Source organism: Hyperolius riggenbachi, chromosome 1, assembly GCF_040937935.1.
Source record: "Hyperolius riggenbachi isolate aHypRig1 chromosome 1, aHypRig1.pri, whole genome shotgun sequence".
Lineage (NCBI taxonomy): Eukaryota > Metazoa > Chordata > Amphibia > Anura > Hyperoliidae > Hyperolius > Hyperolius riggenbachi.
In genome coordinates this window covers 537,624,495-537,648,248 of record NC_090646.1, presented here as the reverse complement: position 1 = coordinate 537,648,248, position 23,754 = coordinate 537,624,495, and the positions used below count along the sequence as shown (strand labels likewise).

Here is a 23,754-nt window from a genome sequence, read left to right as displayed (position 1 = left end):
CCCCTAAAGCAATGCATGGTGGTGCTAAAGGTGGACGCTACATAGAGCCGCGCTGTGCGGCTCTTGGTGCGCCGTTTTCGTTCGATAGAACCGGCAATGATTCATATGAATCCTTGCTAGCAGGCAGAGAACAGAGAATGATTCATATGAATCCTTGCTAGCAGGCAGAGAATGATTCATATGCTAGCAGGAAGAGAACCGGCATTGCAGTGCAGTGAATATTAATTAGCCATGTGGCTAGGCAAAATAGCGGACTCTTCCCTTCTCTACACAAAAAAAATAATAAAACAACATTACGGAGCATGTGCAAACAGTCTAACGCGGCTAAAACCACGTATAACGCACAGCATGCAGCACTTTCATAGAACGTGCAGCGTTACGATGTAATGCAACGTGGGCACTATGAACAGCCCATTGATTTTTAATTACTGTGAGTTGGGCTGCGTTACAGGCTGCTCTAACGTGCGCCTGTAACGTCCCACTGTGACAGCAGCCTAAGAGTTGGAATAAAGTAGTATGGATACAGAGGCGCCAAAAGGATAAAAGTATCTAAAAAGTCCAAAACATGAGGAGACAGTGGTGGACTTACCTCCTCCAAGCAGACACAAAAATTGCCAATGTGTTTGTCAAATAAGTTTACTTACATACTCCGGGAGACAGGGCAATGAGTTTTGCAGGTTTGATCCCGCTTCATCATGCAATAACAACGGAGCAATAGCATATGCGGTCAGTAGAAGAGCCAGGCAGCTCAGAGTTGGAATAGTGTTTTCTCCCAATGGCCTTTTTTTTTTTTAGCCAGAAGAGAGTTAAAATTAGAAGAGAGAGAGGTCATTACTTACCATGTTGATCTTCTCATATAATGTTTCCAGGAGTCACTTCCAGACTCTCTTCCTCCACCTGTGTGTTTTTCACCACCTTTACAAGGTAAAATAAAACGCATGTTCTCAAACAGTTAATAAAATAAATATGATAGATAAAAAAACGGTTCTTTTAGCCATAAATGTAACGGTTTGATAGACAAGTATGTTTTCAGAGGGTCTGTATAGTTTCTGGAAGCATAAACTAATTAAATGAAGTTGCAATTGATCCATTTAAGGTGAGCGAAGTAGAGTTTGGTGTATGAATATGCTGTAGTGTTTAACAGGCTAGCTCCACTTCGTGGATGTAATAAAGACCTACTTTAATAATGAACGGAATGGATGTAGCTCCTACGACCAAAAAAGGTGGTCACTCATGCCACCTGGATGTAGGCGCTAGGTCTGAGAGAAAACCCTCTGCCACAAACCCCAATTACTGCTCAACTACTCCTAACCCTAACTACCCACTACCTACTCCTAACACCAACCAGCCCTTATCTGAATGAACTGCAAAAAAAGCCAGTCACACAATGAGAATAATGGATTGCTGTACATCCAGTTATCAAATGACATATATGTGACCTAATTTTAATCATAATGAGTTGTACAATAACGTTTGATGCGTCTCATAGCTTGGACTCGGTCCCTACCTAATTTTTATGGGAATAACTTAATCCATAATTTGAAAAATATAATAAAATGTCATTTTTAAAATGATGAGCAAACTTGAGAAAGTTTCAGCTAAACTACACGAGTTGGTAGATTACAAAACACCTACTTTTGAATAGCCCTAGTTAGCTTTCCATAATGGTTACTTTTGTTGCCTTTTTCTGGAGCTATGCACACATAGTATGGCGCTAAAATACAAAGCCACATGCACACTTTACATTACTAACTGTAATAGGTTGTAGAATAGATTTTAGGGTTAAGGCCAACTGCATGTTTTGGCAATTCATTTTAGTGACAAACAATCAAAAGCAACATTTTATTTTCATGTATTCTGTACTAAAATAAAAAGCTTGTAAAAAGAAAACAAAGTAACAGAATTAAAAATAGAACACAAATTGTTACCTTAGGGACTCCGCTTTTTACATATGTATGCCATGAGGGTATATTACTGTTTTGTTTTTTTTGCATATATGGGTGTCAGGAATATGGCAGCTAGTTATGATGTTGGGATAATACAGGCGTAGGTTTTCATTTTTCTATCTGCTGTATATTATGTCAGAGGTGTAGGTATGCCAGGCTGGCAGCTGGCTTCATGGAGTTCCTGTATGTACATGTAAATTAACTCTGCCATTTTCTGCATTTGAATATGTCAATTACGTTGAATAGGCAAAAGAACCTAGACATTCAAGTAGGGACTGTCTACCTAGCCTCTAATTAGGAGATGGCTAATTATGCCCATAGCCAGTCATGTCCTTACCTTTTGATTTTCTGGGAAACACTGTATTGTGCTTGGGAGCAATTGTCACCTGGACTGACTGCAGTATGCTTTGACGCAGCTCACACAAGCACAGGGCCAGGAATTTACATATGACAGCCAGGAAGCTTCACCCCCCCCCCCCCCCAATCTTTTGATGTATGGACTAGACTATAGTTTTACCTGTGGAAATTGGGTTTATGGAAGTGTTCTGAAATCTCTGAAAAGATCAAACGCTAACACAGGAACGCTTTCAGGTTGCACGCGTTAAACAGGAAATTGGATTGTTCCTGGACCTGGGACATTGGGGTGGCAACGGGGCACACATTTTGCTATAAAACAGCAGCCTGGGACAATCACAGCTCATCGCTAGAGAGGATACCAATGGAGAAGAAAAAAAAAAAAAAAAAAAAAAAAAACGGAAAATTCTTGTCTCTCCACGGTTGGACATTTGCTCTGGTAAAAGTTCAATTAACGTTTAGCCCATTTTATTTTTATGCAAACTTATCTTGCTGTGTATCCTTGTAGACTTATCTTGTAACTTTTTACTTTGTTTTTGTAAATCTTTTGTATATATTATTTTCTGCATTGATCCACTTTTTTTCCTGGGATATTAAATCGTTATATAATAAGTTTGACTTCTGCTGTACTAAACTAACACTCATAGCCTAGAAGAGACTGAAGTGTAACTGTGTATAAGTCCATGCCTGATTGTATGACTGAGCAACACTACCGTATAAGATTGTAATTGCATTGTGTGTATGGGGCACTTCCGTACTCGACAGCAGAGTGGGAAGTCTCGGAGTGGCTAACAGTATCGTTCGGAACGACTGTTAGTGGTTTGCTTCACTACAGTGTAAGATTGCAATTGTGCGTGTGTGTGTGGGGCATTTGTCATACGTTGGCCTAAAGCGCGCAGCTGACCCAACGTACGAAAACGCCAGTGCGAGTAGCTCGACGTCAGAGTGAGGAGTGTGTCTAGCAACAGCTAGTGGTGGCAGTGAGAAGTGTTTGAGGGGTCACAGCCTTGTTTTAGTTCGAATAAGGCTGCTCCCCTCTCGATCTGGTCAAACCCGCAGTCGGGAACCGGATACGCAGGCGTGCCGTGGGCCGGTTCCTGACAATGGGGTAGTAATTTTTGCTAGGGTACAATGAGAAAACAATGTAGAAAAAAAATACAACTTTATTTTGAAATATATTATCCCCATACATTGCAATAGGGACATTATTTAAATGTTGGGATAACCAGGATAAATGGGCAAATCAAATGTGTGCATTTTATCATTGTTTAAATTAAAACTATAGTGCATGGAAATTGAGAAATTGTGTATTTTTTCATGTTTACCCCCGTTAAAAAGCATAGAGAACAAAATAATAAAAATAATATAAAAAAAAAAATGAATGGGAGGAGCACTGAAATGTGAAAATTGCTCAAATGCATATGCCAACAACCATGAAGGCTGAAGTGGTTAAAAACATTTTTAAATATTTTTTTTTAAATACTTTTTTTTTTTAAATATTTTAATCAGAATGTGTGTGATGTGTAATATTTGGGTAGTTAAACCTGGCACTTACCAAATGCTCCGCCAATCTCCGCTCCACTGGTTGGAATATTGACATTCACTACGCCACAGTCTGACCCTTTAGGCCTGGTAAGAAACACAAGATTTAAAAAAACAAAACAAAACCACAAGTTTAAAAGCATGGTATAATTCCCCAGAATGCATATTAAATGTTTATTTCCTGTATTGGAAATAACTTACACTTAAATAAAAAGGTGATTCCTAACCCCACTGCTAACCACGGTATCCATGCTGGCGTTTGTGCAATAAATTGCAACTCTTTACATGAGACAATGCCACCATATTTCTTCTTATATTGACTGTATATGTAGCTATCTGGACATGCACGTGTCTCATACATTGGCACAGCCACATCTCCTTTTTCAATTGCGAATTATTATTATTATTATTATTATTATCTCAACACTCATTTATAATAAGAGTATATAAAATTTGTACCCGAGCCAACGGAAAATTCTTCCCAGGTCCTTTGTGAAGATGCTGCTGGACAGCCCTTGCTTCACCTCATTGTTCCATGCAAACGCTTCCTCTTCAGTCTATATAAAAAAAAAAAAAAAAAAAAAGTAAAAATAAATATTAGCAATGGACAGAAGAAAAGCATGCAAAGGTGAGATCTGTTGGGCCTAAGTCTTTAAAATCAAACTGTATTAATCCGAAGTTGGCATGAACGCTGTGGATATTGCACACTGGTGTCATATGATCCAGGCTCAACTGGAGAATCTTTCCATCATTGTTTAACCACTTGAGGACTGCAGTGGTAAACCCCCTAATGACCAGGGCAATTTTAACTAAATGGGCCACTGCAGCTTTAAGGCATAGCTGCAGGGCCATACAACTCAGCACACAAGCGATTCCCCCCCCCCCCCCCCCCACACACACACACACACCTTTTCTCCCCACCAACAGAGCTCTCTGTTGGTGGGGTCTGATCGCGCCCCCCCCCCCCAATGTTTGTTTTTAATATTTACTTTTTTTTTTTTTTTTTTTTTTTAAAAGGTGCCCTTTTCGTTTTTATTGTCCCCCTGCTCCCTCCCTCCCTCCAGTCAGCCAATGATGCGATCGGCTGTCATAGGCTTCAGCCTATGACAGCCAATCGCTCCCTTATGTGACAGGGGGACAGCCATGTCACTTGGCTGTCCCCAGTACAGTGCTGCTGCCGACCACAGCGCTGTACTCGGTAGAAAGACGGCGGACTTGACGCATTAACCAGTCTTTAAGTAGTTAAAGGGGCTCTGTGGATAGTTTTTAACAAAAACTGACACCTGGGGCTTCTACCAGCCCCCCCTGCAGCTGTCCTGTGCCATCCTTTGCGATCTTCCATTCCCAGTCGCCGGCCACCATCCAATTATTTAACTAGACGAATGCAACTGCGCCTGTACTTTGTACTGTGCCTGTGCAGTAAGCTCCCGTGAGTGGAAGCTAGGACGCGCAGGTGCAGTTGCATTCCTCTAGTACAGGTATGTCAAACCGGTCCTACGAGGGCCAAGAGCCTCACACATTTTTGACACAGCTCAAATTAATTGATGGTCTGAATCAGGAAAGGTGTGGTCCATCAGGTAGAACACATTCCTTTCCTTCTCAGTCCATCCTAAACACTGGCATGGATCTGGCCCTCCAGTCCTGGAGTTTGACACATGTGCTCTAGTTAGACAAATAATTAGACCGGCAACGGCGATGGGGAACAGAGGATTGTAGGAGGGCAGCGTGGGACAGGACAGCTCCGGGGAGGCGGTATAAGCGGGTAAGTGTCAGTTTTTGTTTTTAAAAACTATGCACAGAACCCCTTTAACCATTTAAGCCCTCTGACGTAGAGGCTACGTCCAGAAGGCCATGTGCGCTTCCGCTCCCGGCCGCGGATAGTTAGCCCAGGAATCAATGAATCGGGACATGGTGCCCGATTATGGATCCCTTTCCCTGGCAGAAAAGGCGACCGCTTCTCTCGGAAGCCTCGCTTTTTCTTTTTCTGCCTCTTACGTCCCCTAAGCGTACATGTTACTCTTAGAGTGACGTCATGTAAACAAACTCAAGGTTGCCATCTTGTGGCCAAAAAGTAAAACTACAGCCACATGTGAAAAATAAAAAGCATATTTACATAAAAAAAAAAAAAAAAAAAAAAAAAATACTATTTACATCCCACCCTCCCAAAAATACCCAAATAAAATGTGTAATAAACAAAAAAATTACAATAAAAATGTAAATATTTACCGAAGGGTCTAAACTTTTTAAATATCCATGTAAAGATGAAATATTTCTATTTTGTTTTTTTATTATAAGCTTGTAAATAGTGATGGATGCAAAAAACGGAAAAAAAATGCACTTTTATTTCCAAATAAAATATTGTTGCCATACATTGTGATAGGGACATAATTTAAATGGTGTAATACCGGGACTATTAGGCAAATACAATATGTGGGTTTTAATTATGGAGGCATGTATTATTTTAAAAGTATAATGGCCGAAAACTGAGAAATAATGAATTTTTTTCCTTTTTTTTTTTTTTTTTTTTTTTCTTATTCTTCCTGTTAAAAAGGAATTTACAGTAAAGTAGCCCTTAGCAAAATGTACCACCCAAAGAACCCAAGTGACATATAGTGTTCTATGGAGGGAAAAATAAAGAGGCGCCCTGCAGCACACGGAACAAAGCAACTGAACGAACAGTTCCACCATGCCAGACTGTTTACATCATGCATTTTGACACAGAAGGCCAGGAATGTCTATACAGACATAAGACTGAGGTAAAACAATCCCAGACAGTTGTTTCAGCTGTCAAATGTTTGTATACACCTCCATTCTTACCCTAGTAAGACAATGACGTTCTGCCTCAGGAAAAAGTGGTTTCATCTTCATTTGATTACAAATGTGTTCTATGGAGAAACTGCCTAGGATACAAGAACTGGGCCTGGACCTGGGCTCAGTGACACATACATAAAACTATCAGGAATAGACTGCTCCCTGGTGTCAGGAACACATGAAGAAAAGCAGAACTTTTATTTTCCAGCTGCCTGCAATATGTGAAAAAGGTCAGAAGGGAACATGTGGAAATTCCATCCTGCAAAACAGATGTTTACACCTTTAGTGCAAATAGTATTTTTATATAAAGTGGACTATTCTGCAGAAGCGCATGTGTGCACACGCATTTGTTCCCATCAGCCTATGGCATGAGCCACAACTTCACTACTGCTGAGAAAAAGGTGCGTCCTTCAGACCAGTGCTGTTTGCAATGGCCCAAGATTGAGCCAGTACCATTAAATGTCTCTGCTAGATTGTTGCAGAGCCAGGTCCTGGCACACTAACACCCCGCCACCATCACCCCAACCTCTCAAACACCTTTTGTGTCTGTCCCATGTCTCTCTAGGCCATAAGCTCAAACTGTGAAAGCCCCCTTTCCCTCTCCTATTGTATCTTGGTATTGTAGCATAGAAACATTCAGGTTTACTTAGCATTTTGATCCATAATAAGTTTGCTTACCTATGTAACTTTTCTGAAAAAATATTTGTCAGCACCCCAGAATATGCCAGCCTTTGTAGTACAGACCAGGCATTTATTCTGCATAATTGTTCCATGCATTGATTCAGATGCTGCTAAAGCCAAAAGACTAGCATCACAGTCAAATACCAAACTACAGTAATAGCTAGGGATGCTCACCGCATTCCGTGGAATTCCGTTTTCTGGTCGGAAATTGGCGATTCCGTTCCGTCGTATCGGAACGGAATTGCTATAGCGTTCCGACGGAATTCCGGAATTGCTAAGCCAGTCACAAGGAAGACCCTAGAAGAAGCTGAAAGTGATAACAACAAGATTTCTGCATGAAAATCAGATTTCAGCACCAAGTGTAATGCCCGCTGTGGAACCACCTCTAGGTCCCATGGCTTACGCGACAACTCCTGTTGCGCAAAAAAAAAAAAAAAAAAAAAAAAAACGACTGGTGGAACAGCCACTAGGCCCCATGGCCTAAGATTTATCAAAAACAAGGTTTCAATTGAGATTACTTAAATTTTACCGTCAGAACAAAAATTCAGACGGAACAGTGTTCTCCCCAGGCTCTTTTAGCCGACCGGCTAGATTTGATGACCACCCAGCTGTCATCGGCTCACCTCCTCCTATGCTGTAAGCACCGGCCCTGCATTTTCAACTCTCCCCACCCGGTTACTTTTTCATGCCACCCGGCTACTATTTCATGCCACCCGGCTGGAAAAAAATTCTGGGGAGAACACTGCGGAATGTAACAGTTACGGAATTTAGTGCTGACGGAATTCCGCGGAATCGGAAATTGCACTTTCCAATCATTCCTAGTAATAGCCTTTAAAAAGAAATCAATATGGTAGCCTTAGTTTTTTCTTTCACCATTTCCTTTAGCACTCAATGCAGCCACAGAAAAAACAAGAAATGTCCTACACCAGATCCCGATAAATTCATCACCTATTTGCACAGTGCACGGTTTGGCCATGCCATTGATCAGCACAAAGCTAAGCCTGGTATGTATTGGTCATGTCTAACAATCCCTAGTGGGAAGGATGAGGGAGTTACTATTAAATACAAATGAGTAATGAAAATCATTTACCTTGAACTTTATGATGTAAAGTATCGGAGCAAAGGTTTCTTTGTGTACAATTGGAGAGTCATGGGGAAGGCCAGTCATAATGGTAGGTTCAACAAAATTCCCTGGACGGTCAATTACCTTTGTAGGGAGTTATAATAAAAAAAAAAAAAAAAAGGGGGGGAGGTTATCAAACATTGGTATTTTCGCATCTAAATTCAATTAGCTGTAATACATTTCTTTTCCATACCTTACCACCACACACCACCGTGCCACCTTCACATTTAGCCTGTTCAATGGCAGAGAGGTACATTTCCACAGCCTGCTTGGTGTGCAGAGGCCCGCACAATGTGTCAGCTGGAAAGACAGATACAAAACTTCTAACAGATCGGTGTAATGCTATAAATGTATGTGGAATGATACAGAGACTGGTCAGGATTATCTCAGGTCAAGATTAATTTAAAACATTCTGTCTACAGGATTTAGCTTACAATTGATTTTTAGATTGCAGTTATTAAATAAGAATATAGATAAGAAGCATCGAACATAATTAGTGAAAGAGTCATACAAGTAGTACAGTTGTAAAACAAGGTCACAGCATATGCACTGAGAAGAGATTAATGTTTGTTTATTAAAGAAATTAAACAAAAACAGAAACATTTTGGATACACCTGCACTGAAACTGAGCAGCAGACAGCTTTTTTTTTCTCTCACTTTCACAGAACCTTCACTGCTGGAGACAGCCATATTGCATAGTTATGCCATACCCAGTTCCAACTGTATTGTTGTCTGCATTGAAGTGCAACATTTAGCAGGTTAGTTCTACAGAAAGGGCTTTATTCTGCGGAATTCCACATTTCAAGTTTTGCATTGGAAAGTGCGGTTGTTGGCGGCTGTCACATGGAGAGGATATTGGTGTAGGGTAATTTCCGAGGAGGTTGGTGTGGGACCATTAATTTAAAAAAGTAATTATTAATTTATATAGAGCCGACATCTTCCGCAGTGCTGAGGAGTGTGTGTGTGTGTGTGTGTGTGTGTGTGTGTGTGTGTGTGTGTGTGTGTGTGTGTGTGTGTGTGTGTGTGTGTGTGTGTGTGTGTGTGTGTGTGTGTGTGTGTGTGTGTGTGTGTGTGTGTGTATTTTAGTCTAGGGCCAATTTAGAGGGAAGTCAATTAACTTATTTGTATTTTTTTGGGAATGTGGTAGGAAACCGGGGTACCCAGGAAAACCCACGCAGACACGGGGAGAACATACAAACTCCTTGCAAATGTTGACCTGGCAGGGATTCGAACCGGGGGACGAGCCTTGCAAGAACCCTAACCACTATACCACCATAAACAAAGGACTTTGTGATCACATTTTTGTCCATGGCCAAGTGTTATGGGAGAGGCTTTACTGTCCATCTCTTCCAGAGCCCCCCCCCCCCCCCCTTTTCCCTATCAAGGACCATGCAAGGCTGGTATATCTCAGGGAGCAGAGCCCCACACTGGCTTTGTCCAAATGATGACTATATTAGCATGCATAGTCAACAATGGGCTAATGAGACTCTGGAAGGGAGGACCCTATGCTTTTTTTTTTTTTTTTTTGTATAAAAATATGTAAACAAAAAACAAAAAAAAAAACAAAAAAAAAAAAAACCAAACTTCCAATACAATAACATTTGTAAAGCGCTTTTCTCCCATAGGACTCAAAGCGCATAGTTGTGTCTCATATCAATACAGCGTTGCAGGCTGGGTTGTGTTACAGAGGAGATAGTCAGATGTTCATGAATGCTAGACTGAAGAGGTAGGTTTTCAGTTTAGACTTAAATGCTTCCAGGGATAGAGCTGTCCTGATTGGGTGTGGCAGGGAGTTCCAAACTGTAGGGGCAGCATGACAAAAGGCTCTGTCTCCAAAGGTTTTGAGGTGGACTCTGGGGGTGACCAAGGTGTTACGTCCTTTTGATCTAATATTGTGGGGAGTGTGATGCAGTTGCAACAAGTCCTTCAGGTATCCAGGGCCCAGATTGTGCAAGGATTTGAATGTCAGTAAGCCAATCTTAAACAGAATTCTCCATTTTATCAGTAGCCAGTGGAGTGAGCACAGGGTTGGTGTTATGCGGCAATGGCAGGGTTGGCTCGTTAACTGCCTTGCGGCGGCATTCTGTACTAATTGCAGGCGGCGTAGGTCTTTCTTATGAAGGCCTGTGTAGAGGACATTGCAGTAGTCTAACCTTGATGTGACGAAGGCATGAACGAGGGTTGGAAGATCCTCTGAAGGGATTAGGTGTGTAATCCTTGCAATATTCCTTAGACCAAAGAAGGAATGTTTCACAACAGCTGAGATTTGATTCCTGAAGCTAAATTTCCTATCATTCAGTACTCCCAGGCTGCGCACACAGTCTGAGTTGTTCAGGTCTGAGCTCCCTATCCTTAGTGGTGTTGGTTGAGACTGGGGCTGCTTTGCTGTTGAGCCCTGACCTAACAAGAACCTCAATTTTGTCAGCATTAAGTTTATATTATTCATCCACTCCTGAAGCTCAGCTAAGCAAGCGTTTATTTGTGGAGTAGGGTCTGTGACGCCAGGTTTGAATGACAAATATAGCTGGGTGTCATCAGCATAGCAATGATATGTCAGGCCATGTTTTTGTATAATTTCTCCAAGTGGCAGCATGTATATGGCGAAAAGTAAAGGGGATAATTTTGCACCCTGAGGTACACCATATTTTAGTGGTACAGGGTTGGAGAGGAAGGGCCCTAAGGCTACCCTTTGTGTTCTGCCAGCCAGGAAGGAGTTGAACCACCAGAGAACAATGTCATCTATGCCACAGTACTCTTGTAGCCTGTTGAGCAAGATTTCATGATCGACTGTGTCAAAAGCCGCTGAGAGGTCGAGCAAAATCAGAATGGAACATTGACCCTTGTCTCTTGCAATGAGCAGATCATTGCAAATCTGGGTGAGGGCTGTTTCACAGCTGTGATATTTCCTGAAGCCAGATTGAAGAGGGTCAAGGATGTGGTTTCTGGAGAGCCTGGCTTCAAGTTGGAGGTAGACAGCCTTTTCAATAACTTTTCCCAGAAAGGGGAGGTTCGAGTAAGGTCTGTAGCTGTTTAGAGCATCTGGGTCTAAGGATGGTTTCTTGAGTAGTGGCTTGACGATTGCTTCTTTCAGAGTAGAGAGAAACCACCCTTCTTGTAAGGAACCGTTGACTATTTTGTGGAATGGCGGTGTAAATAGTTCAGGGCATTTCAACATGGACTTAGTGGGGCCAGGGTCCAGATCGCAGGTAATCTGGCGAAGGATTGAGAGGATATCCAAGATGCCTTTTTCAGTGATCACCTTAAAATCAGACCATGGTGGTAGGCTGTTTTTGACCCGGTTATATGGCTCTGCATGGGTTTCTGGGGCTGTGAATTGAATGGCAGATGGTATGGAGGAGACTGTCTGAGAAGTGGGCAAATTTCTCGCACAGTTCCTGTGAAGGTCTGATGCTGGATTTCCTGCCAGATGGATTGCAGAGACTCAACTGTGCGGAAGAGTTGGGCAGGTCTGTTGGCTGCATTTGCAATTTCGTGAGACAGGAATAAGGACCTTTTTGTTAATCGTTTGATATTTTTTTTCAGGTGAGCAATTAGGGAAAGTTTGTCATCAGGGGACTGATGTTTGCGCCACCTTCATTCCAGTCTGCGTCCCTGTTTCTTTAGTTACTTTATAGAGTTGTCAAACCAGCGAGCGTGATGTAATGGTTCGGAACATTTAATCTTTAAGGGAGCTATGGCGGCTGAGACATCGTGGTTATATTTAAGGACCATGGATTCAAGGCCTGAGTTGTGATCTGTCAGTCCGCCTAGATTGAGGCTGTTCTGAAAGTGTTGGGGTGTCAAACCTTTCGAGGAACAATATTTTATAAGTGCTTTCATTTGGTGTTTTGTAGCCGGTGCTGTAAAGGAGAAGTGGACAGTGTGGTGGTCTGACCAAACTACTGGATCAATTTCCACATTGGATATTAGGAGTTCTGAATGGAAAATTAGGTCCAAAGTGTGTCCTTTTTTTGTGGGTAGGGAGGTTGACTGCTTGAGAAAAGCCCAGTTCATTCATGGAGAGAAATAGCTCAGTTCCTAATTAGGAAGAGAGTGTGCATCGACCCATGCGGTAAAGCTTACTAATGTGTACCACAGATAAATATTTTACCAAGCTAAAAAAAAAAAAAAAAAAATTCTCTTTGAATTTTTTTTTGATAGATTTTCTCAAAATTGATCTGTTTTTTACTCGCTCCCGCTATTCCCCCCCAACATACCTAGCAAATGTGGCAACAATGGCATGTATGGGGGAATTGATATTTGGTGGTATGGACTTCAATGTAAATGGCAGAAATCCACTTGGACTCCCTTTCCAGACAAAGTTCTGTCACATTCGAAATTCTGCAATGCCAAACATCCCTATCCACCATGTGGCACCCGGAAACCAGGGCTGTGGAGTCAGTACAAAAATCGTCCGACTCCAACTCGGACTCCGCAGTTTATGAAACCTCCAACTCAGGTACCCAAAATGGCTCAGACTCCTTCGTCTAATATTTACCAGGGCTGGGATTTGATACAAAAATCATCCGACTGACTCCAGACTCCGACGTTTATAAAACCACAGACTCCAGGTACCCAAAACTGCTCAGACTCCAACTCCACAGCCCTGCTGGAAACACATCTACATTATGTAGTGAGTGTAGTTGCATGTACTGCAGACCTTTGTTTGACTTTGGTATAGAAAGCAGCAGATTTGCTGTAAATGTACTCACATTCCCAGGGATCTCCAATCCGGACTTGTGCGTAGGCTTTGGAGAGTTTCTGCACAATGTCATCATGAATGCTTTCATGTAAGAACTACAGACAAAGAAGACTAGGTAAGAACACAAAATACAATCAATCCAGCCAAAATAGCAGCTGTGCCCTGAGAGTCCCAAGACACAACTAATCATTTCTTACCAGCCGCCTAGCTGAGGTGCATCTCTGACCCGTAGTCCCCACAGCAGCAAACAGAACAGATGGGGTGACCAGATTAAGATCAGCATCTTCAAACACTGGGGACACAATCAGATAACAGAGTCTGCATTATAGCTTTGTCAAGCCAATCTGTCATTTAAAATAAGCAGTTCATAACTCTACTGAGGTAATGCAGTGTGCTTGCCTGTGACCTAAACATCAAGCAGAGACCCAGCCGACTAGCAGACATCTTGTCAAAATTAATTAAAAAGGTATTAAATGCACTTTAAAGGATTCTATATTTGATCACATTAAGTCAAATGTCAACAGGCCTAGCAATTTCTAGCCGCAGCTTGTTTTATAGCTATTCAGGTTTAACCAGAAAACTGTCACAACATGTATATCTCTAGGGGGGAATTTTGGAAATCTTGTGAGCTGAAAGGATACAGGAGCCAAATAAAAGAAAATCAGATTTACTTACCTGGGGCTTCCTTCAGCTCCTAGAAGCTCATGTGCACCTCGCCGCAGCTCCGTTCTCTGCCAGTGTCCTGGGGTCCCCTCCATAGTGGACCCCTCCTGCACAGAACGCCCCCGGCCTATTGGCCAGGATGGTGGCTTCTGCGCGAGCTACTAGCTGCATCCAGAAGTGTTCTGCGCAGGAGGGGTCCACTACGGAGGTGACCCAAGACACTGGCAGAGAGCAGAGCTGCAGCGAGAGACACATAGGCTTCTAGGATCTGGAGGAAGCCCCAGGCAAGTAAATTTGTTTCTTTTATTTGACTCATGTATCCTTTAATTGTCTATAGGATATTTTCCATTACCCAGTTCGGATGTGAAATTGTGGTAGAACATGAGAACGATTCAGCAAGTCTGTCCTTTTTCTACCAAACAGTCCTAAGGAATACAGTATAGAATGCCTTCTCTTTACGCTTTATGTAACTACTAATGTACAATTTATTTTACTTATGAAGCTAGCAATTACTATCCAAGAAGTTTTATATCAGGATGATACCATTTATTGGCTAACTAAAAATGAATAAAAATAAGCAAGCTTTCGGCCTTGCAGCCTTCGTCTGGCTTATATCCTGTTAGTTTGCAAACTGGTGGTACAGACAGCTTTATACATGCAACATCAAAAGGGAAAACAGATATTTTTTCAAGCATAAATACATGTCATTAAGATGCCTTAATTCACACAGACCATAGACCTGGGGTTAGAGGTTTTAACCTCCTTGGCGGTAACCCCGTGTGTGACACGGGGTAAGCCGCCGGAGGGTGCCGCTCAGGCCCTGCTGGGCCGATTTACTTAATTTTTTTTTTGCTGGACGCAGCTAGCACTTTGCTAGCTGCGCCAGCACCCCGATCGCCGCCGCCGCGCGCCCGATCGCCGCTATCCGGTGCGGCGCGTGCCCCCCCCCCCCAGACCCCGAGCGCTGCCTGGCCAATCAGTGCCAGGCAGCGCCGAGGGGTGGATCGGGTCTCCCAATGACGTCCCGACGTCGGTGACGTCATCCCGCCCCGTCGCCATGGCGACGGGGGAACTTTCCTGATCGGTGATCGCCGAAGGCGATCGAAGCGGGCGGGGGGATGCCGCTGAGCAGCGGCTATCATGTAGCGAGCCCTCGGCTCGCTACATGATAAAAAAAAAAAAAAAAAAAAAAAAAAAAAAAATTTTAAAAACTGTTGCGCTTCCCCCTGGCGGTATTTTTCATACCGCCAAGGGGGTTAAGCAAAGATCAGGATCCTTGTTTACTCCCTGCTCACATACCTGGGAGTTGGACTGACACAGAGGTATCATAAATTCTTAGTTCACAAGTTCAGCTATAATGGCTTAGAAAAGTTCAAATATCATCAGTCTCATACCAATATAGAAAGTTGTTGTCCTTATTCAAACCGTTCTGCACAGCTTTGAACCAATTTATAAAATTTTGTTTCTGCTATTAAACGATCATTTGACGTTTTGAAGCCCCCTTCAGGGCAGTGACACGAAGATCATCCATGCTGTGTCAGTTGGACCGAAAGTGCATAGCAACTGGGAGTCCAGATTTGGTATCTTTAATAGTGTGCCTGTGTACATTCATACGTTTGCGCAGAGTTTGTCCAGTTTCTCCCACGTACATAACATTGGGGCATTTAGCACACAATCAGATATACCAGATTGGTGGAACCACAGGAAAAATGTACTTTGTACTCTGTACTCCTGTTGTGAACCTGGTATCGTTACCCTGTCAGTGGAGTAAATGTGTCTGCAGGTCCCACATATTTTTTTGTCGGCAGGATGATGTTCCGTTTTGTTGAGGCCTATTCAAAGAACTCCTGACAATCATCTGTTTTAGATTGTGTGGTTGCCTATATGACAAGAGGGGAGGTTTAGGGAATATCGTTCTCAGTCTGTGATCCTTGTGTAAATGGGATGTAGTTCCTTAGCAATCATCCTTTAGATTTCCAGGTGTGGGTTGTAGGTGACAACCAAAGGGACACGTTCCTCTTTCTGGTTTTGCTTATATTTCAGGAGTTCAGTCCTGGGGATGTTGCTGGCTTTCCTGATTTGGGCCTCAGCCATAGGAGGACTGTAACCTTGTTTAATGAAAGTGTTCTTAAGGCGATCCAGGTGCTTGTCTTTGTCCATCCTGTCAGAACAAATCCGGTTGGCCCTTATTGCTTGGCTGTAAATTATAGAGTTCTTAATGTGCTTAGGATGAAAACTGTCATATCTTAGGTATGTAGGACGGTCTGTAGGTTTGCGATACACAGAGGTTTGTATGTTGTTACCCCTGATGCATATGGTGGTGTCCAGAAAGTTAATCTCTGTGTGAGAGTAGGCAAGTTTCAATTTGATTGTAGGATGGAAGGCATTGAAGTTACTGTGGAACTGGAGAAGATCATCCTCACTTGCGGACCAGATGATTAAAATATCATCAATGAAGCGGAAGTAGGCCATGGGTTTTATTCCACATGCATTGAGGTAGTCCTCTTTGATTTTGGCCATGAAGAGATTTGCATACTGTGGTGCGAATCGCGAACCCATTGCCACGCCCATCTGCTGTAAATAGAGGTCCTGTTCAAAAGTGAAATAATTATGAGTGAGAATGAATTTGATCAGTCCAGCAATAGGCTTTACAGGTATGCCCTGACCCTGAAGATATTTACGGCAGGCCGCAATACCATCATCATGGGAAATGTTCGTGTACAGGGACTCTACATCCATCGTGGCCAGTATGGTTCCCTCAGGTACTGGGCCGATGGCTGTCAGTTTGTTCAGGAGATGGGTGGTATCCTGAATGTAGCTTGGTCTTTTACAGACAAGAGGTTTCAAGATGTTTTCCAGCCACCCTGAGATGTTCTCTGTAAAAAAAGTTTCGCTCCCTGAGATTATGGGCCTGCCTGGGTTTCCCTCTTTGTGGATCTTGGGAAGCATGTAAAAGCAGGCTGTTCTAGGCTCTTCAGGGATAAGGGTCCTTACATGTAGTCTGATGTTTGCAGGCAATCTGTTAACCATCCTATTGAGTGTCATCCTGTAGCCTTTTGTGGGGTCCCCCTGTAATTTGGCATAGTGAGCGGTGTTGGATAATTGTCTTTGTGCAACCTGGATGTAGTCACTTACTATCCGCAACTGATATCCTACTCGTTTGCTGCCTTGTCTATGCCACATGAACATTTTTTCAAATAAAATGTAATAAAAAAAATAAAATACAATTTACTGCTACGTGACGCATATATATATATTTTTGTTTGTTTAAAGAAAGCAATTACATTGAAGAGAACATTCCAGTTAAAAACATACAAAATTACAGGTTATCAGGTGGCTAAAGTTTGCAACCCTTGCTTAGGTCGTATCATGCCACAGGGAGCATTGCTAAAAATTATAGCAGACATGCATCTGCAATTTTCCCAGGAGCACTGGCACTGCTTAGAATTTGTTCTTTCCACATTTAAAGCTTTATTGACTAGATCAGTGCTGTCTATCTTCATGAGCAGTGGGTATTGGCTAGCACCTTATTTTGCAACTGGAGTGGCCAGAGCATCAATGTTTCTGCTTCAAGGCGCAAAGCCAAGCGCAAACAAGAGGTGGGCCTGCCAATCCACACAAGCGAGTGTGGCCCTTAGGCCTGACTTGGTCCGTCAGTTGTACATGGACAGCACTGGACTAGATCAATAAAAAAAAAAAAAATATACAAATCGCCCGCTAAGTTGAACAAATAAGGCAAAGAGCACGTGCTTAGAATTCTTCTTATAAATGCATGTTGTCGTCTAGGGTTAAAAAAAAAAAAAAAAAACGAACCTTTTCATAAACTCTTCTTGGCAACAGCTGCATGCTTTTCCCATGCTTTTACCGCAATTTAATCAGACCAGGTTTCCTGAATCATCCCTCAGATTTTTCTATTATTATTATTATTATTATTATTATTATTATTATTATTATTATTTTGCATATACCTTCAATAGCCTTCACCTAAAACAATTTCTCCTTATGATTTTGGGTAAAGAATGTGTAGTATCTCGAAACGATGGCAGTAGCCATCAACAGAGAGATCTAAAGAATAGATCTGAAAGCATGTCTAGGTCAATGTTCCATTGTTCACTTCTACCCATCCATAACTGAATTCCACTACCTTTTAGGGTCCTTTCAAACTGCGTCCATTGCAACGTAAAAATATAAATCACATACCAGCACGATGCGATTATATATTTCTATGGTACTTTCACATAGAGTGCAGTAGGTTCTAGAGCAGGCATGGGCAAACTTGGCCCTCCAGCTGTTAAGGAACTACAAGTCCCACAATGTATTGCAGGAGTCTGACAGCCACAGTCATGACTCATAAAGGCAAATGCATTGTAGGACTTGTAGTTCCGTAACAGCTGGAGGGCCGAGTTTGCCCATGCCTGTTCTAGAGTAACGAACCTGCAAGTTGTGCATTCTGCTGAATCCAACGATACCAGATATGTATTGGTATCCCACTTTCTGTCCTGGAATAGGTGCGCTAGTACAGGTAGCCAGGAATAGATGCCACAGGTCTATCTAAAAAGGTGGCCGCACACAAACCATACAATTTTTTTAAATATATCTGTTCAATTCAAGAATAGCAATCAATTTTTCTGACATTGTAACATTTCAAAAATATGACCTATGCAACAAACACGTTCTATTTTTCCCCAATTGTGATAAAAATTATTGGAAACTGAGAAAATTGCTTGGGTGTAAAAAAAAAAAAAAACCTATCTATATTAAACAATTCAATTTTCATAAAAATCCACCATTCCCGATTAATTTGTATCGAATAAAAAAAATTCAATTTTTCCAGGAATCAGACTATTTTCAAAGTGCCATAAAATTGGATCATTTTATTGTATAGTGTTTTGCTACCTTTACATTAACTAGAGATTCTCTACTAAAGAAGGAGAAAATGAAACACATGTACACACACGCCACAGTACATAGGAAAAACAAATGCTGGATATACTCTGCGGCTGACCAGTTACAAGTTATTTGCACGCACACCAATGTCTGTCAGATTAATGTACATCCAACTGATGACTCCCAGGCCTTGCACAACACAGAAGAAGAAAAAAATTGCAAAGTAATGCTAAATAAAGGTATGGTTTCATCATAAAATAACTTCATGCTCACCAATGATTGCATTGTTTCCTCCAAGTTCAAGTAACTTTCGCCCTTTGAAATAAAACACAAAATATCAGTCGTAAATTCTGTACTAAAAAATAGTTAAGTACAACCCTCTGCCCACTAGAGTGCAGCATAGCAGGCCTAGTCAGACATCCAGACCAGGTTTATAAATGTGAAGTGTACCCATCTGCATGGTTTACAATGCATTATGTTCTGGGAGCTACTGCATATACAAAGTGGAACATTTTATTAAAGGACCACTAGTGAAAATAGTAAATACACAAAAATATAAGATGCACATTTATCCTAGAGTAAAATGCACCATAAATTACTTTTTAATATGTTGCGGTCACTAAGGCTAGGATCATATTAAAGTGTAACTGAGACGACTAAAATAAAACAAAATTATACACACCTTCCTCCAGCCCCCTTCAGGCTGATCGGTCCCTTACAGTCCTCCCACAGCACCTGGATCCTATGCTAGGCGGCCGGGTAATTCTGCAAGTCTACGCAGTCCAGTCGCGTGCGCTCACTCGTTGCGCTCCTGCAGAACTCTCCCGGCGATGGGGCACGCGGCCGTCGGGAGAGTTCTGTGGGAGCTGCTGGTATTGCTTATAAAGGAAAATAATATGGCAGCCTTCATATCTATCTCACTTCAGTTGACCTTTAAAGAAAACCGGAACTGAAAATTAAAAAAGTCAAAATAAGCATACACAAGTCATACTTACCTTCCATGTAGTCTACTCCTCAGTGTCTTTTTCCTGTCCCGCATTCTATTTGTTCACTGTGATCAAGGGAATTTTCCGTCCTCCATTTTGAAAATGGCCATTACCCATAACAGCTTTCTGGTCAACACACAGTTAAACTGTAACATCGACCACTTGAGCCACAGGGAAACATGGACATTACCTGGTACATCAGTTTTCCTCTCAGCTATAACTGACAGCAACTGATATTTTACTGACAGCAACTGATACATTTCAGATTTGACAAAATATTGTCAGAACTGGAAGGGATTATTGTCAGAAGAAAATGGTGAGCTTCTGAGAGGAACTGATGGCAAGGTAACTATGATTACATAGTTACCTTGCCATCAGTTCCTCTCATCATTTGAAGTTACCTCATGTGTTTATTTTAAATATTTTTACTCAGTACAGGTTCTCTTTAAGGTTTCAATTTTATACTAAAATGACACTGTTCCTATAACAAGAGAAAATAAGGCTCCAAAAGACCCCTTAAAGAAAACCTGTACTGAGAAAAACCTCCCCTAGGGGGTTCTCACCTGGGGTGGGGGAATCCTCTGGATCCTATTGAGGCTTCTTCCGTCGTCCTTGGTCCCACGGCAGCGGTGATAAAGCTCCCCGAACAGCAGGGATGTAAATATTTAGGCGCAGGATCGGCTCTCCGCCTCGGAGATAGGCGGAAATCGCTGTCGGGCCGCTCTACTGCGCAGGCACTTACTGCGCAGGCGCAAGTCGCCTGCTCAGTAGACCGGACCCAACGGAGATCGGCTATTTTCGCCTATCTCCATGCGGAAAGCCACAACAGTGCCCCCGCTGGTGCCAGGAAAGGTAAATAAATCAGCGCTTGTCGAGGGAGGATTCCGGGACACTTTGGGAGAGCCAGCGCTGGACTGCCTGCAGCTACAGGGGAGGGGGCTGGGAAGCCTCCGGGTCCCAATGAGGCTTCCCCCTCTCCTGTAGCTGCAGGCAGTCCCTCCCGAGGAACTTTTTTTTTTGTTACAGGTTCTCTTTAAAGTAAGCCTGAGAATAAAAATAAAAATTTCATACGTACCTGGAGCTTCCTCCAGCCCCCTCTGGCCCGATTGCTCCCCCGCCGTCGTCCTCTGCCTCCTAAATCCTCAGTTATTGCTCCCGATAACTTCAGGAGTCAGAGCTAACTGCGCATGTGCAGCCATGGCGCACGCCCCTGTCGCATTCTGCACCTGCACAGTACTACTGCGCAGGTGGAGAAAGCTACCGAATGTGGGAGCGCGATAGGGGAGCGCGCACTGCGCATGCCCCCACTGGCCAAAGTTATCGGAAGCAATAACGGAGGATCCAGGAGGCGGGAGGACGGCGGCGAAGGAGCAATCAGGCAAAAGGGGGCTGGAGGAAGCCCCAGGTATGTATGAATTTTACACCTTAATAGTGCACAATGCAGCCCCTTTGAAAAGAAGCATTTAGTCACACGAGAAAAATAGAGCATTGTGGTAGTTGTATTAATAGGTCTTAGTGATACCTACAACATAGTGCACATGCAGCCCTAACACAGAATATAGCCGCAAGTTACACCAACTATATAGACCAATATAAACACACAAACTGTCCTAAGCAGGGCATCAGAGATCGCTTTTCCAAATAAACTTACCAAACCTTTCTTGAACCTTTAGAGCTACCTGCCTCCCAACATTTGTGCTGCCAGTAAAAGACACCAAATCCACACGCTCATCTTTGGCTATAGCATTGCTAAGAAAAGAGAGAATAAAGTGTCAAAAACCTCATATGAAATGACAGACATGTAGTATACTGCATGCAATAAATTTAAAGAGACACTGAAGAAAAAAAAATTATGATATGATTTGTATGCTTAGTACAGCTAAGAAATAAAACATTAGGAGCAGACATACAAGTCTAATATTGTTTCCAGTGAAGGAAGAGTTAAAAAACTCCAGTTATCTATGCAAAAGAGCCATTGAGCTTCACGACTTTCAAACTCACAGAGAGCTATGTCTTCTGAAGCTTATTATCTCAAGTGTCTGGCACTGTGGGTTTTTTCCTGCAGAGAACAGTTCAAAAGTTCACTAGCCTACTCTGCAAAATCATTTAGAATGCTGAGTAGTTTATAAACTGTAAATATTAACCACTTCACATCCAGACAGTGGCGGCACCAGGGGGGTGCTCAAGCACCCCCTAAATTTGTCCAAGCACCCCCAAAGCAACCCCTGGCGTGAACTGACTTCAGGCATCTAAGAGACGCCGAGTCAGTTCACAGCGGCAGCCTGGAGCAGCAGGCAGGGCTACGATAAGATGGCCGCCCGAAGCCCTGCTCTGCAGACTTGGAGTCTGCAGTGCAGGGCTTCGGGCGGCCATTTTCCCGTAGCCCTGCTCGCCGGGTAATGCAGGCTGCTGCAGGAAGGAAGAGGATCGTGGGAGCTGAGCTGCGCACCACAAGGAGGTCGGGAGATGATGAGGTCGGAACAGGAGGTCTTCTGACTAGGTGAGTAAATGGGTTTTTCTTTTCTTTTTCAGGTGGTGCTGCTGATTGTGGTCAGAACTGCTGAGCATTGTGCATATTGGGGTCAGATCTGCTGAGCATTGTGCATATTGGGGTCAGATCTGCTAAGGATTGTACATATTGGGGTCATATCTGATAAGGATTGTGCATATTGGGGTCATATCTGATAAGGATTGTACATATTGGGGTCATATCTGATAAGGATTGTGCATATTGGGGTCATATCTGATAAGGATTGTGCATATTGGGGTCATATCTGATAAGGATTGTGCATATTGGGGTCATATCTGATAAGGATTGTGCATATTGGGGTCATATCTGATAAGGATTGTGCATATTGGGGTCATATTTTCTTGAGAAAACCTGCACAATTATGTGAATTTTCTGGGGAAAGAGTCACCAAAACTTGGGCCCTCTGTCTTTGCGTTGCACTTTTAAAAAGTGAACCCGAGGTGAGAATATTATGGAGGCTGCCATATTGATCTATGAATTCTAATGGGAAAACAAGGATAAAAAAAAAAACGCTCTCTCTCTCTCTCTCGTCGTAAAACTCCAATGTACCAAAAGACTGGGCACTATTCAATGTTCAGCATTCAATTTTTTTTTTTTTTACATTAAAGGTTGCGCAGGACAACCTTTGTCTCTTAAAGTGAACCTCCAGACTAAAAATCTACTCAGCAGCACTGAAAAGGCATTGCACCCACTGCACCACATGACATATGCCTGCGCACACAAGCCCCTCCCACATTACCCAACCCCTCGATCACCTGCACCATAACACAGTACCCATAGGACTCGTGACACCATCAGCCACCCAACTACTCCAAATGGAGTGCGCAGGCAGGTGACGTGATGTGCAGTGGGTGCCTGGTCACACAATGCGGGCACTAGTGTACATTCTGGGGTAAAATGTATATTGTATATACATCTGTGACCTTTAATACTGTGCATATATGTTGAAATGGTTTGGTCTAATTATATTGGAATGCCATTCTGTTCTACCTGTCATGTATATTCTCGATGCAGATTTGGCCTTTTGATGTAGAACTTACTGCTTATATGTATTGATATTGGGGGCTTGAGGACTGCCCACAATTGGTAGATAGAACTCAAATATTTTGGCTAAGAATATTCTCAAGCCTATCACTAGGCCGGGATATCGCCAGCTTTGTTTACATTGAAGGTCACGAGAGGATGCTGGAGGGCGGTGCACTTTGCGCTTGATGACTTGCTCTGGGTATCCAATAGGAGCCCAGGGGATGGTCTGCGATGAGCGCTGTGGATGCGCTCGCCCAGTCTGACGTGACCTCATATAATTGGAGGAAGGAACACTTGGCCCACAATGTTTGAGCGCAGATAAGTGCCGTCACATAGGGGTGGAAATACATTGGCGGCCATTTTGGAGAAGGGCAACACAGCCCATTGTATGAGATAGAGGATAGGGAATGAATTTAAGACGCCGAATGACCAGACGCCTCCAGCCCCTGATGAGTGCGCATGCACAAAACGCATAGGGCGGAGCTACAGGCAGTGAGCAGTTG

At 42.7% G+C, this 23,754-nt stretch overlaps 1 protein-coding gene across 1 annotated transcript in view; it reads right to left on the bottom strand.

Moving 5' to 3' along the window:
- Positions 1-23,754, bottom strand: part of ALDH7A1 (aldehyde dehydrogenase 7 family member A1) — a 59,488-nt gene that overhangs the window by 3,254 nt on the left and 32,480 nt on the right. The window contains exons 9-17 of the mRNA XM_068246807.1: positions 21,347-21,444; positions 18,983-19,024; positions 13,357-13,451; positions 13,170-13,254; positions 8,651-8,757; positions 8,425-8,541; positions 4,302-4,399; positions 3,856-3,929; positions 840-915 (exon numbers count right to left, since the gene is read on the bottom strand). Coding sequence (XP_068102908.1) covers positions 840-915; positions 3,856-3,929; positions 4,302-4,399; positions 8,425-8,541; positions 8,651-8,757; positions 13,170-13,254; positions 13,357-13,451; positions 18,983-19,024; positions 21,347-21,444 — 792 coding nt within the window. The remainder of the gene's footprint in view (positions 1-839; positions 916-3,855; positions 3,930-4,301; positions 4,400-8,424; positions 8,542-8,650; positions 8,758-13,169; positions 13,255-13,356; positions 13,452-18,982; positions 19,025-21,346; positions 21,445-23,754) is intronic.